This window comes from Dasypus novemcinctus, chromosome 7 (assembly GCF_030445035.2).
Source record: "Dasypus novemcinctus isolate mDasNov1 chromosome 7, mDasNov1.1.hap2, whole genome shotgun sequence".
In the NCBI taxonomy this organism is placed as follows: domain Eukaryota; kingdom Metazoa; phylum Chordata; class Mammalia; order Cingulata; family Dasypodidae; genus Dasypus; species Dasypus novemcinctus.
The window spans coordinates 97,825,862-97,841,033 of NC_080679.1; the positions used below are offsets into that span (position 1 = coordinate 97,825,862).

General features: G+C 39.8%; 1 protein-coding gene across 10 annotated transcripts in view; it reads left to right on the forward strand.

Moving 5' to 3' along the window:
- Positions 1-15,172, forward strand: part of NEB (nebulin) — a 220,411-nt gene that overhangs the window by 136,185 nt on the left and 69,054 nt on the right. For all 10 annotated transcript variants that reach the window (XM_058300922.1, XM_058300921.1, XM_058300925.2 and 7 more), the window contains exons 104-121: positions 2,481-2,684; positions 3,033-3,137; positions 4,127-4,231; positions 4,331-4,642; positions 5,330-5,434; positions 5,980-6,078; positions 6,296-6,397; positions 6,540-6,647; positions 7,538-7,849; positions 9,223-9,327; positions 9,425-9,529; positions 10,265-10,369; positions 11,123-11,230; positions 11,333-11,446; positions 11,959-12,156; positions 12,542-12,646; positions 13,307-13,411; positions 13,508-13,612. In XM_058300922.1, the coding sequence (XP_058156905.1) occupies positions 2,481-2,684; positions 3,033-3,137; positions 4,127-4,231; positions 4,331-4,642; positions 5,330-5,434; positions 5,980-6,078; positions 6,296-6,397; positions 6,540-6,647; positions 7,538-7,849; positions 9,223-9,327; positions 9,425-9,529; positions 10,265-10,369; positions 11,123-11,230; positions 11,333-11,446; positions 11,959-12,156; positions 12,542-12,646; positions 13,307-13,411; positions 13,508-13,612 (2,502 nt within the window). The remainder of the gene's footprint in view (positions 1-2,480; positions 2,685-3,032; positions 3,138-4,126; positions 4,232-4,330; positions 4,643-5,329; positions 5,435-5,979; positions 6,079-6,295; positions 6,398-6,539; positions 6,648-7,537; positions 7,850-9,222; positions 9,328-9,424; positions 9,530-10,264; positions 10,370-11,122; positions 11,231-11,332; positions 11,447-11,958; positions 12,157-12,541; positions 12,647-13,306; positions 13,412-13,507; positions 13,613-15,172) is intronic.

A 15,172-nucleotide genomic window follows, 5' to 3' on the forward strand; every position in this document is an offset into this window, starting at 1 on the left:
CAGAAAGTTTTTTTTCGTTCCTTTTTTTTTTGTCTTTATTTATTTTTTTTAATGTTACATTTTAAAAAATGAAGTCACCATATCCCCCCCACCCCCCTCACCCCACTCCTCCCATAACAACAACCTCCTCCATCATCATGGGACATTTATTGCACTTGGCGAATACATCTCTGAGCACTGCTGCACCACATGGTGAATGGTCCACATTATACTTTACACTTTCCCTCAGTCCACCCAGTGGGCCATGGGAGGACACACAATGTCCTGTAACTGTTCCTGCAGCACCACCCAGGACAACTCCAAGTCCTGAAAATGCCCCCACATCACATCTCGTCTTCCCACTTCCTACCCTCAGCAGCTACCATGGCCACTTTCTCCACATCAATGCTACATTTACTTCCATTATTAATCACAATAGTTCCAGAATAGACTATCAGTAAGTTCCCTCTAATCCATACTCTATTCCTCCATTCTGTGACCCCTGGGATGGTTATGTCCACTCCACCTCTATGTTGAGAGGGTGCTTAGTTTCCACTTGGATGATGGATGCAATTCTCCTGCTTGCAGTTGTAGGCACTCTTGGCTCCCTGGTATGGTGGATGACCTTCTTCACCTCCCTGTTAGCTGGCTGGTAGACTTGTTGAAGTGTACACTGTTTATAGTTTATTAAGCAAAAGAATTTCCATAGTCATTCAACTCTGTGTTGAAGAAGGACAGGGCTGCCTTTCTCGAAACTGTTCTGAAAGATTAGAGGCATACTCCAAAACTCCCTAGTTTCTCTTAATAAGTCTTCACAACCTGGTAACATGAAATACGTTCATTTCTCTAAGGCAGTTTTAGATTTCCTTGTATTTACCATCCTCTGGAAATGATAGATACCATAAGATTATTTATTATTTTGTAGAATGGATACCATCTTTTATTTATCGGAACTTGGTTTTCAAGCTTCAAGGTATACTTTCTTATAATGAATGAGTTTGTGACAAGAAAGTTTGCCCAACACTTGAAATGAATTGCCTAGGAGTATATTTAGGCCAACTTCTACAGAAATGCAATCCCTTCATTAATCTCAACCATATTTGTGATTGAGATTTGCACATTGATCAAGTTCTTAAAAGAATGAGAAATGGAAGCTTCAGAATCTGTATGTAAGCCTCTTCAAGAGTTCCTTCTGATTTGAGGGTATCCATTATACTTTAAATACTAAAACATATGGCATTCTTCATTAAGGCAGAAATTTTCCAACATTTCCACTCCTCTTACTACCTTTTGGCCTGACATATGTATCAGATTAACTATTAAAATGTCATTTCTGAACAATAATAATGACTTTTATAAAACTAATAAGTAGTTTGAAGCATGGAGCAATTTTATTTGCTTAGCCACCCTCTAGTCATCTTCTAGTCTATATTAAGGGTTATGATTTTTATCTGGAGAAGCAGGTTTACATAACCAAAAAAAGAATAAAAGCAAATCTGATTCAAAGGAAGGGGCTATCTTGGGAAAAGAAAACTCAGTGGAGATCAAGATTGTCAAACTAGAGAGCAAATTCTTACTATCCTTTTAAAATTATTTATTGACCAAACCATATGCCAGCCATTATGTTAAACACTAAAGATACAAAAAGTCAGAAAAGAAATGAAAGACAGCTCCTGACCTTAGGGAGTTCACACCAATAACAAAAGAAAAATTAGGGAAAGTCTGTGAAAATGAAAAAGCTAAGAAAGTGATCCCTGCTGCTAAGAAAAAAAGGTCAGGAAAGCTGCTCTGAAGATGTAGCTGGGATAGGAAGTAGAACAGGCTCTGGCTCCAGGAGGAGGACACCAGGGGAGGTCTGTGTAGTATGGCCACCATGTGCAAAGGGGCTGTCTGCAAGCCAGGAACTGGAAGGCACACAGGTCAAAGGGAAGCCGGGTGAGCCATGGCTGGAAAAACAGTCCCTCTGTCACCTTCCAGTCCTTGTTGAGGATTTTGATCTTTATCCCAAGACCAATGGGAAGCCATAGGATAGGAGAACTGTTGTGACATCAGATTTGACTTTTTGAGTTTTGCAAAGATCGTTCTGGCTACTACACCAAGAACTCACTGAGGAGCCCATTAGTATTGCTTTAAAAGTATGATGATTACCTAAACAATATTCTGAAATCTACCACGCATCCCCCAGGCAGAGAGCTCCTTCCGCATCATTCTGCCTTTTAGAATACCCATAGCCGCTCCAAACACAAATTCCCGACCACAGAAAATGAAACATAAAACAAAACATGCAATGTTGTGCAGGTAATCAGTACCACAGAAGAGGACACTTTAAAATGGTTAAAATTGGCAAATATGTGTTTTATATAGTTGTTACCACAGTAAGACACCAGCACACACATACTGCTGTGCATATGAGGAATTGTGTTTGTGGTTATTGGGCCAATGCTCTGAAGATAAAATAGAACATTTTAAAAAGTGCTCCTACCCAACTTTTTCTCTTCTAGGCCATCTACAAGGCAGACTTGGAGTGGTTGCGTGGCATTGGCTGGATGCCTGAAGGGTCTCCTGAAGTACTGAGAGTTAAAAATGCCCAGAACATCCTAGTAGACAGTGTCTATCGGACACCTGTGCAGAAACTGAAGTACTCGAGTATTGTTGACACACCTGAAGTTGTCCTTGCTAAATCAAATGCTGAAAATATTAGTATTGTATGTCATTTTTCCTTCTATATTAAAGTTAAATTAATACTGTAAATTATAAACAACTAACCTGGCAATATATGTCTATGGCAATAATATTGATGTTAATAACAAAGAGTTTTAATAAGTCATGTTGATAGGATTATTTTATTCTTGCTTATTAATTTTGAACAAAAATTCAAAGTATTAAAGGTATATTATAGCTGTCATATCCAATTGGAGCAGCTTAGATGAAAAGATTCTAAAAGTCTCTAATATAATATGAAAAGGTTTAGGGTTAGAAAAGTTGAGAGTTGTGAAATGGAAATAGTAAAACTACAAATTATGAAGTAATTTTATTATTGGTTCTTTCCATAGCCAAAGTACAGAGAAGTTTGGGACAAAGATAAAACTTCGATTCACATAATGCCAGATACTCCAGAAATTAATCTAGCTAGAGCAAACGCTCTTAATGTGAGCAATGTAAGTACCGCAACAGACTCTTTTTGTTTGGAAAGTCACACTGTTGGTGCTATGATCTCACCATGGAACTCTTCACAGCCCATGCTGGGGAAGGCTTCTTGTCATTTACCCTTCTCTGGAAATAAGGAGAGTGCAGGTCCCTGCCTCAGGTCCACGGGCAAGGCCAGTTACTGGTGAGCCAGTGTCAACATGGCAAAAGGTAGACGGGATTAAAGACAAAGGGAATGAAAGAGGAATGGAGAGACCCACAAACAAGAAAGGGGAATTAATCACAGATTCAGATGAGCTCAAAATAATAATGGGAATTCTTTGCAAAGCTCTATATGAATTAATTTTAAAACCAGAATATGAACATGTGTTTAAAACATGTATTTTTAAAGTCACCTGTAAAACAGTCACTACCTTAGTTTACTTCTCTTTAAAAACAAAAGTGGAACACATTTTTAAAAAATGGCTATTACGTCCAGTTGTGCTTCAGCAGATCTTACATTCCCAAACAACATGTACCATCAATCATATAAGAAGAAACTGTATTGGAAATAACGTACAAATGTGAAAAAAAAAAAGGTTTATAATTCTGAAGGTTACAAACTTGACTTTAAAAATTAAAGAAACTGAATTACTGGATTAAAGAAATTCATTAATAACCCATTAATATAAATGCCTGAACTTATCACAGTGCTACCAATACAAGAGCACAGGAAAGAGATAAAGCCTTTTATGTTATCTGTGATATCATGAACCACGAACGACTACATTGAGGCAATAATCAAAATTAAAAAGAAAGAATTCTTGTCAAACTCAGATCATTGGACTCTAAACACCATTGTATATTCCAGTAGAGTTGTGCATGAATTGATTCTTTGACCTGTTCTCTTTTCTGGGACTTCTAAAGTGTACCCCTGTCATATGAATTCTATCTACTTGATCCCTTGAAATTGCTGGCCAATTTGAATCTAAAATGCTACCTTATTTTTTCTCCTCTTCAGAAAATTTACCGAGAAGGTTGGGATGAAATAAAGATGAGCTGTGATGTACGGTTGGACGCCATCCCTATCCGAGCTGCCAAGGCCTCCAGAGAGATTGCCAGTGATGTAAGTTTGGCATTTTTAACTTCTTAGTCTTTTGAACAAATGCCCTGGTGCATCACGAGTACACACTGTGATCCTTCTGCTTTATTTTTCCTTCTCCAGTATAAGTACAAACTTGACCATGAGAAGCAGAAGGGACACTATGTAGGCACATCCAAGGCCAGGGATGACAACAAGATCCGGTGGGCCCTTATAGCTGGCAAGATTCAGAATGAGAGAGAGTACCGGCTGCCCTGGGCCAAGTGGAAGACCAAGTTCCAAAGTCCTGCTGATATGCTCTCCATCGTGCATTCTAAAAAATGCCAGACTCTTGTCAGCGACATTGATTATCACAATTACCTGCACCAGTGGACGTGCATGCCTGACCAGCATGATGTGATTCAGGCAAAGAAAGCCTATGAGCTGCAGAGTGATGTAAGTGGGCTACATTTGTGATGAGCTCCTCTAGCATTTTGCCGTGACTCCCCAAAACTTCATGACATGAAAACCTTGTATTATCATTTCAGGTCTTTTTACAGCCAAGAATTTGACATTAGGGAGACTTTATTGTCTATCAGAATCACCAAGGCCAAGAAAGATCTAGACTTTGTACCAAGAAATAAATGGTGGTGTGGATATAGTTCTTAATCCTATTAGGTTAAAGAAAACTACTGTGAAGATATTATTCCTGTAGAGTTTAGGTAGCAACTGAGGTTTATATCATAAGTCAAATATTGGTAGCCCAAGGACAGGACATAGCCACAAATATGGTTTTTCAGTTGTCGCAGGGTTTAAGTTTTTTAAATAATTTGCCAAGATTTTTAAATCTGGAAATTTTGTATACAAATGCAGATTTTCCATTTCTATTGAAGAATTAGAGGATGCAGTTCTGGTTCCCTTAACAACAATAAATTTCCCCCTTTTATATAGAATATATATTTGCCAGTGTGCCATAGTACCTGTCCTCCTACTTACTGTACTTATTACCTGCCTGACTCCTTGAGCATGTCATCATTCATTTACAAAGTGCTTAAATTGCATTTCTTCACCAGAAGAATGGAACAGATAAATAGGACCATGTGACCAGGGTTGTTGAATTCTATTCCATCCTTATTTTCACAGGTTCTTTACAAGGCTGACCTGGAATGGTTACGTGGAATTGGGTGGATGCCGAATGATTCTGTTTCTGTCAATCATGCCAAACATGCCGCAGATATCTTCAGTGAGGTATTCCAAGATTTTACCTGTCATTTAGTACATTTCCCAAAAGACTAAACCAAAAATACAGGAGCCAAATTGCAGTCATCCCATGTCAGCAATTTTAACAATTTTAACAGCTGTAATTTAGGCCAGACCTATATTTATCCAAAATAATCTGATACTGTCCCTATCACTTTAGGGAACCAAATCTACAATGTAATATTCAATATATTCATTGGTGCTTAGAACTGTATAACTGGCAAAATTCTTTTATCAACAATAGCAAGAGTTTGTGCAGTTCAAAAAATGTTTTAACAGTAAAGAGATGTGAAATGATATAATACATTATCAGGACTTTGGGAGCTAAGCAAACTTGCTACTTTAAGATCAGTGGGAGCTAAAAGAAGCCAACCCATGTGTTCAAAAACAAACTACTGAAAAGAAAGCCTAATTGCCATGAAGATACCATTCAAATATGGTACTTTGTGTCTATATAGAGAAGGACCCTTCTCTCAGCTCACATAGGAACAGTGACTACAACTTTGTCTAAAAGATATTTTTCTTCCTCACAGAAAAAATATCGCACAAAAATAGAAACTCTTAACTTTACCCCTGTGGATGACAGAGTTGATTATGTGACAGCAAAGCAAAGTGGCGAGATCCTAGATGATGTAAGTATATAGCTCTTATTCCAAAATTCCACAATTTTGCAGATTTTAGGCACAGTTGTGTCATTTTCAAAGATTTTCCACCTCCTTAAACTCAAGATGCAATCATTGTCTGATACAGATTTTAATCACTGCAATTATTGATGGCAGCAGTGTTGTTTGGACAAAGTTATGTTTTCTTAACTTCAAGTAACTTCTCCCTTTTGCCTCTCATTTTTAGATTAAATACCGGAAAAATTGGAATGACACCAAGTCAAAGTACACCCTCACAGAAACCCCCCTGCTGCACACTGCCCAGGAGGCAGCCCGGATCCTGGACCAGGTGTGATGTTACCTGGCTGCCTGTGACTTTGTGTGGGGATGGAGAACCATAAGATAATGTATTTCTGACATTTAGGAGCACAAAGCATCCCTCCATTCCAACTGCTCATTTTAACTCTTTGTCATTGTTCTCTGTCTCCTAGTACCTCTACAAGGAAGGCTGGGAAAAACAGAAAGCCACGGGTTATATTTTGCCTCCGGATGCTGTGCCATTTGTTCATGCCCATCACTCTAGTGATGTTCAGAGTGAGGTAACTCATCCTGATATGTGTGTCCTTTGCAGAGGCTGCACCTTGCCTGAGAGGGAATCCAGCCTTGTCCATGGTAGCAAGCCCCTTGGGTGTTCCTTTTCTGCTTGGCACGCTTACCTGGGCTTGGTTGTGGTTGGGGGTACCTGCTTCCCTTTCAGCCCTTTCCCCATGGGCTTAGGTTTTCATGTTTTCTTGATTTCTTTAAGAGCTATCATTTGAGTTCTTTACATTTTTTTTCTTTTTTTTTTTAAAGATTTATTTATTTATTTAATTCCCCCCTCCCCCGGTTGTCTGTTCTCTGTGTCTATTTGCTGCGTCTTGTTTCTTTGTCCGCTTCTGTTGTCGACAGCGGCACGGGAAGTGTGGGCGGCGCCATTCCTGGGCAGGCTGCACTTTCTTTCACGCTGGGCGGCTCTCCTTACGGGCGCACTCCTTGCGCGTGGGGCTCCCCTACGCGGGGGACACCCCTGCATGGCAGGGCACTCCTTGCACGCATCAGCGCTGCGCATGGCCAGCTCCACACGGGTCAAGGAGGCCCGGGGTTTGAACCGTGGACCTCCCATGTAGTAGACGGATGCCCTAACCACTGGGCCAAGTCCGTTTCCCTTTACATTTTCTTATATTCTCTGGCCTTTCTAAAATCTCTAGGCCTTCAAATAAAGCTATTGTCAGAATTAGAAAACAAGAATTTGGGGATTTTTTTTTCTATTTTTAATTAATATTTCTTCATATTTATTTATAGCAACACTTCTTTTTGTGTTTTATTCTCAGGGGGAATCACTCAAAACATTGAGGGGCTGAATTTGCTGATGTTCCTTAGCAAATGATCAAGCCTCCTCTGCCTCATATGCTTCTCAGAACTAACAAATCTATATTTTTCTTTCCACTAGCTGAAATACAAAGCTGAACATGTAAAGCAGACAGGTCATTATGTTGGTGTTCCAACAATGAGAGATGATCCTAAACTGGTTTGGTTTGAGCATGCAGGCCAGATTCAGAATGACAGACTATACAAAGCAAACTACCACAAAACAAAGTCCAAAATCAATATACCGGCTGATATGGTATCTGTCGTGGCCGCCAAGCAGGGACAGACACTTGTCAGTGATATTGACTACCGTAATTACCTGCACCAATGGATATGTCATCCTGACCAAAATGACGTTATTCAGGCAAGGAAAGCCTATGACCTACAGAGTGATGTAAGTGATTTTTCTTTCTTAATTATCTCGAAATGAATGCTGTACTCTGGGAATTATAAGCAACATTCAGAACTACAAGTTTCTGAAACTTGGGGCCATAATACTTTAGTTTGTTCCTAGAAGGAAATTGAGGCTGGATATGAGCTAGAGAAATATAGGGCCAGTGATTGAAAGGTAGTTTTGCCTAGTAAGTGTGATTTTGTGAATAACTTTCAAAGCCAGAACCAATTTTTAAAAAAATCTGCAGCTTGTGTATCTCCTCTGCCATTAGCAATGCCTCACTCCCATTTGCAGGGGAAATTATCAGCTGACTTAAAATAATACTTGGCTTGGGTGGGACTTGAGATTGGGATTGAGTTGGGGTTTTACAATTTTAGATGATAGTATAGTCTAGAACCTGAGAAAGCTCCAATCTTGCCCTACCAAGGATCTCATTCCTCAAGACATTTATGAAGAGTTGCTTGCAAAGAATCAAAGCAAAAGGGAAACAAAATTCTGATTGGTTGCACGGGGGCCCCGTATTTCCTTATGCAGAACTTTGTAAAGCTAGGGTAGAGAATATGACTTAGACCACCTTCCACTGAAGCCTGAATCGAGATCTCTACCTGGCATCAGCAGTCTGGAGGGAACAGAAACATGGCGCAACAGGCTGGCTGCCCAAGTGCACAGGGAAGCTGACCCCACCTGGGTCTTGGCATCACAACAGGCTGGGAACCGGAAGTCAAAGACAGTGCCTGTGGCATAGGTGCAGAGCTTGAAAGTCTCCCCTCACCGGCTGCTGCAGGAGAATGACAATGGTGGAACTTTGAACAGATTAGCAGCTCCTCTTTTTCTGGTGTGGAGTAGACCAGGGAAAGCCGGGAGCTGGGGGCCAGAGGGCAAAGGGAGGCTTGGCCCAAGGATGTGCTTCGCCCTGCCCTACAACTCCGGGAACATGTACCCTCGGGCATCTTCCTTACTTCAGTCTGGATGTTATTTCTCCATGACTAAATGTCTCAAATCCATCTAAAAATACAGCTTCCTTGGTAAAGCTTTTTCTTAGGCCCACAGCTGAAAGTAACAGCTCCTTGCCTTTGGCTCCCACAGCACTTGCGTGGCCCTGCCCTCACAGCTCTTACCACTTCTCTCTACTGCTAGACTCCTTTTTATACTTTTATACATATCCCTCAAAACACCAAGCACAGCGCCTTGCTCGTAGTAATAGGCTCAAAAATAGTGCTCGCAGGAGCAAATGATGTCATGATTGAATGAATGAGACAAAAGCCACTAAAGAAATCCTTTAAAAGCTTTGGACACATTTTTTTCTAATCTGCTACCTGTTGTCCTGTGCCTGAGTCTTCATGCCTGCATTGTATCTCTCTTCCTGCTCTCAGAACATCTATAAAGCCGACCTGGAGTGGCTCCGAGGCATCGGCTGGATTCCCCTGGATTCCGTGGAGCATGTGAGAGTGACAAAGAACCAGGAGATGGTGAATCAGGTGCGCAAGCCTGTTCTCTTTTGTACCTAATCCCTGTCTTCCTGCCATTCCCATGGGTAGTGGTAGGCCTGTCTGAATCTTTTTTCTTTCTTTGCAGATAAAATATAAGAAAGATGCTCTTAACAATTATCCTAACTTTACAAGTGTGGTAGATCCTCCAGAGATCGTTTTGGCCAAGATTAACTCCATCAACCAGAGTGATGTAAGTGTGCTTTGCATATGAGAATGTCCATAGACTGGTGAGTTGTCTGTCATTGAAGGCTTTTGCTTAACTCTAGATACTTACTTGCAAGAAAATTGAAAGTATAAATTATAAAATAATCATGGGGAGGTGGATGTTTTAAAAGCCATTAGTCATCAAATGCAATGAATGTACCACACTAATGAAAGAAGTTGATGTGGGAAAAGTGGGGGTGTGGGGAGTGGGGCATATGGGAATTGCCTATATTTTTTAATGTAACATTTTGTGTGGTCTATGTGTCTTTTAAAAATAAGTTTAAAATAAATATTTTTAAAAGTCATTAGTAGGTGGTATACTATATCCACTCTTAGATAAGGTCTATATTCTCGTCCGAATTTTTCTATTTTTATGGAATATGAAAGTGTTCCTCTTGTCATAGTATTTTATCTCAGTGGGTGGAGACCCACACAATAAACAAGAAAATGCTAAACTCTCATCCTGGGGAGTCCTGCTACGTTATCAGTCAGAGGGACAAGACTCCCACGAGAACATGCCCAATAAAATAAGTAAATAAATAAAACTCACAAATTATTCTATTTTATTAGCCAAAATGAACCAAAATTCAACTGGATAGTTGGTTAGTTTCAGTCTCTAAATATAGCTAGAGTATTACGTTGCTAAGTTGGTTCTATGAAAATTTAAATATACATTTATAGTAATCAAAGGACTTTATTTTGTTTTGTTTATTCCCCTTAGGTGAAATACAAAGAAACTTTTAACAAACACAAGGGCAAATATATGTTTTCTCCAGATACACCATATATCTCCCATGCCAAAGACATGGAGAAACTCTACAGTACTGTAAGTCCTATTTTATGTGATATATGACACAGTTCCTAATTTTAAGCTCTTGTCAGGATTCATATTCTTGGCTGACTTGGGTAACAGCTAAACATAGAAGGAGATTAATTGTTTTTGTTGCATTTAGTCCTGTTTATGAGAAGTAAAACCTAATTCGGGGTCAGAAGCACTTATTCAGCTGGTATATTTTGAGCACCTGTGATGTGCCAGATATAGTATAAGGCACGGAGGAACTTAAGGTTCAATGAGACATGCCCTTCAGGAATTTATATTCCAGTGTGAGGAACAGACTTGCAAGAAAATAGATAACATTATTAAGCACCATGGATACACACAGAACTGAGCAAGTACCAAAAGGGAAAAAGAGGAAAGGATGCTCCCTCTTGAGCGGACATGCACAAACATCTCCAACCAAAAATGGAAGACTTATCCTCCCAAATTTAACTCAGCCAATTTAAAGGATGGTTTGTTGTATATCTGGCCAATGGGAAGCAATCTTTGGCGATTTGCTCCCCGGGTGCAGATTTGTTGCCACTTTTACTAGAATTGTAAATATACATAAATCCTTTTATAAAATGCTTCAGAATCTACACATCTAATTTGCAATAAACCAAATCACTCTACCTGTTCTTAGATAAGCATACTAAAGGCTACAAATATTTAAGCCTTGCCTTCATCATAAATAACTTACCTTAATTTTACTTTTTTTTAGTTGATTACAACATTCTGTTGCCACGTGTTTCTCTGTTCTAGATACTGTATAAAGGTGCATGGGAAGGAACCAAGGCCTATGGCTACACCTTGGATGAGCGTTATATTCCCATTGTTGGAGCCAAGCATGCCGACTATGTTAACAGTGAGGTCAGTGGGACTTCTTTCTCTCATAAGTTTGAGGGTCCTGATTGCGGAACAAGGGTCTAGTTAGAAACCTGAGTGACCCTCAGTGCTGTCCCTACTCCACAGCTGAAATACAAAGAAACATATGAGAAGCAGAAGGGCCATTACCTGGCTGGAAAAGAAATCAGTGAGTTCCCTGGTGTGGTTCACTGTCTGGATTTCCAGAAAATGAGGAGTGTGGTAAGCAAAATGTTCACTCTAACAGAGGGTTGTCATGCCTTACATGTACTGGTGTGTCTGTCTGCTTATATCTGTCCTCGTGTTCATGAGTAGCTGGGGGTTGGGGACAATGGGACGATGAGGAGTGATTCGCTTATGAGAACCTCCACCTCCATCCTGCCAGGCAGTATTGGGTGGCTCTTAACGGCTCTGTGTTTTCTCCCTTTCTCTCCATCCCTGATTACCAGATCCACAGTGAGAGCTCTGGATTTGGAAAAGAGAAAACATCAAGGTCCTATTCATGCTGGGTTATAAAACGATGGGGAAATTTTGAAACAATAAGAATATATTAAAATATCTTTTTTTTTTTTAACCTTAGCCTCATTTAAAGATACTGAGGAAGTATCTTATTACAAGTGAGGTTGTAAAAGGAAGTTCTTATATTGGAAGTAAGGCACTAAAAGAGCTTGATCTTTATAATTTACATTTTATTTCTTTTCTTACTTTTGTCTTTTAAAAATAATATTCTTTAGTTGAACTACAGAAGAGATTATGAGGACACCAAAGCAAATGTTCACATCCCCAATGATATGATGAATCACGTGCTGGCTAAAAGGTGCCAGTACATCCTCAGTGACCTGGAGTACCGACACCACTTTCACCAGTGGACATCTCTTCCAGAAGAACCCAAATTTATATATGCCCGAAATGCCCAGGAGATCTTGAGTGATGTATGTCCTTTCTGCAGTATGACTTAGTTATAGGATTCACTTTTTCCAGATATGGCCCCACATGATCCGATTTTCCAGTATGCGTAATATCTGATGGTTTTCAACGCACTGTAGCATGACTAAACACCTTTTGGTGTAAGAATCTCCTTTGAGTCTTGGGATACCTGTTAAAGATTTAAGTTGTTTAACACTAGGCTGAGATTTTGGTATTGCTCTTCTCCTAAACTTCTTTAGGCCAGGGCATTAAAGACCATCCAGCTGTTGAGAGGCCACCCTATGACCATTAAGCACTAAGCATAGTCAAGTGCTGAGAGGAAATTATCAAAATGCTCAATTGTAATTGAGTTGGCGCCCATCACCTTTTGCTATTCCTTCTTTCTTACAGAATGTGTATAAAGATGACTTGAACTGGCTGAAAGGCATTGGCTGCTATGTTTGGGATACACCCCAGATCCTCCATGCCAAGAAAGCATATGACCTCCAAAGTCAGGTGGGTCAGTCCTCCTAGAAAGACCAGCAGTGCTCTCAGTGGGCAGTGGGCCAAGCAGAGAAAGCTGCTGTAACAGTCGTCATCAAAGAGAAGTAAAGGCCTTCTGTTGAATTCAAACCTCTCCTGGTGGCCCACTCTGGGGCCTGAGCTTCTCAGTATGACTTGCTCCTGTGGTTTAAGGCACTGGGAGGTATTCCATAGTGAACTCCTCTCAGGAGTTATCTAGATCCTAGTTGGCTGGGTAAACTTGCAAAGAGTAGAATACAAAAGTATATTTTGGCCACAAAAAGGTAAGTTTTGAAGGAAAAAATATAGATATCTGGAAGTTTTTCTGGCATATGGTTTAGCTCCCTGAGGCAGGTCTAATGGAATGTTGAAGTTGAGAGTTGAGGAGCAGCTGTCAGTGCTAGAGTATAGGCATGGAAATGGCAACAAAACCAAGAAGCAGACCTGGCAAAGATACAGACTCTACTTTTAGTCAGGAAAGACTATTCATTTTGGCGGCCACATAAAGTCTGCTGGACTATAGAGCAGTTGTCTCCTTGTTAGGGTTAAAGCAGAAACCTGGAAATAAAGGCGCATTTAAGTCAGCACAAAGGGCTGAAGTAGATGGCATATCGGTATTTTACCAATTTCAGTGAATTTTGCTTTTCTTCACAGCTACAATACGTTGCATCAGGTAAAGAAAATCTACCAAACTATAATCTGGTCACTGATACTCCACTTTACGTGACTGCTCTTCAAAGTGGCATTAATGCCAGCGAGGTGGGTCTTCCTTGTCCTTCTCTTCCAATGACATGCCTTTGCTTGTCCTTACGTATGTTCGAAACAGAGGTGAATAACTCATCCTATTTTCTGTAGGTGAAATATAAAGAAAATTATCATCAGATTAAGGACAAATATACAACAGTTCTAGAAACAGTGGATTATGACAGAACTAAGAATCTGAAGAATCTTTATAGCAATGTGAGTTGAAATTTTTCTCTTAAATTTGGGCCACATTTTTCCCCATCAGAGAGTAATAAGAAAACAAAAGGAATAAGGAACCCTACCCCCGAAAGTTTTCCAGATTTTTTCCTGAATCTTCAAATTTGTATTTTACCTCATAAATGCTATTTATAATTAAATAAACCCCAATTTGAATATTGGTCTATTTCGCGCAGTTTCAGAAATTCAGAAACTCGTTCCTTATTGTAGGCAGGTACTGATGGAACTATTCTTTGTTGACCCTGAACTTGTCTTTCTCTGGCTTCTCCAGTTGCCAATGACTTACTGAACAACACAACCTCTTTCTTTTTCCTCCTCTGAATTGGCTAATTCAACAAACATTTTTTACCTTTTTATTTTGAAATAGCTTTAGATTTAAAGAAAGCTTACAAAAATAGTAGGGAATTCCTGCATACCCTTCACAATTACCTAAACAGGAAATTAACAATGTTACAATGTTAGTTACAAATCCTCTCCAGATTTCACCAGTTTTTCCACTGATGTCTTTCTCAGTTCCAGGAACCAATCCAGTATCCCACATTGCAGTTAGCTGTCATCCCCTTAGTCTCTTCCAATCTGTGAGAATTTCTCAATCTTTCCTTGTGCCTTAGTGATCTCTTGACACTTTTGAAGAATACTGGTCAAGTATTTTGTAAAATGTCCCTCAGTTTGGGTTCATCTGATGTTTCCCCTGATTAGAAGGAGGCTATAAATTTCTGGCAAAAATAGCACAGAGGTGACGTGCCCTCCTCAGCGTGTCACAGCAGGTGGTCCATGGTGATAGTAACTAGCGTGTGGCCCTTCATCACTCGGTTAAGGTGGTGTCTGCCAAGTTCCCACACTGTAGAGTTATTTTTCCCTTTGTTATTTTATTGTATGGGTTATATTCTAATACTGCTGTCACTTATAGTGTTGCTCAAATTGTTTCAGCTTTGGCCATTGGGGACTTTTTCAGGTTGGATTCTGTGTTCCCTCGACGTAGACTTATCATCATATTTTTTTTATCACTTCTTACTTTCTGTCACTGCAAGATGCTCCAGGCACATCTTGTTCCAGACTTGGAACCAACCCCTTCTCCCAGGAGTCCTGTTTGTTTTATTGCAGAGCATTATTTAGAAACCAAGACCTGAATGCTAGGTGTGCTCATTGATACAGGGGTGTCTTTGCTCCTGGGCCCCCTCAGTGGATAGAGCTTAGAAATATAAGTATACTAATCCTCATATGCACACATATCTATATTTATTTCTATATCTATCCTTCTGTGTATATATTTTAAAAACATGAGTTCATATTGACACTGCCATCCAACACCACAGGGTTCATTCTAGCCCTCCACCCCCCATTTCCGTATTTGCAAATTCTATTTCCAACAGTGAGAAGCCAGGTTCTCATTATCTATGATAAATGTACTTATTTGTACACACATATTTTCAGAATTGCTAACCCATACCTTATGAAAAACACATTTACCGAGTACAGTATTTTGTGTACGGTTGTTTTTGTCTATAGTCTTAGTGTATCCAGACAACTGTTTCTCCA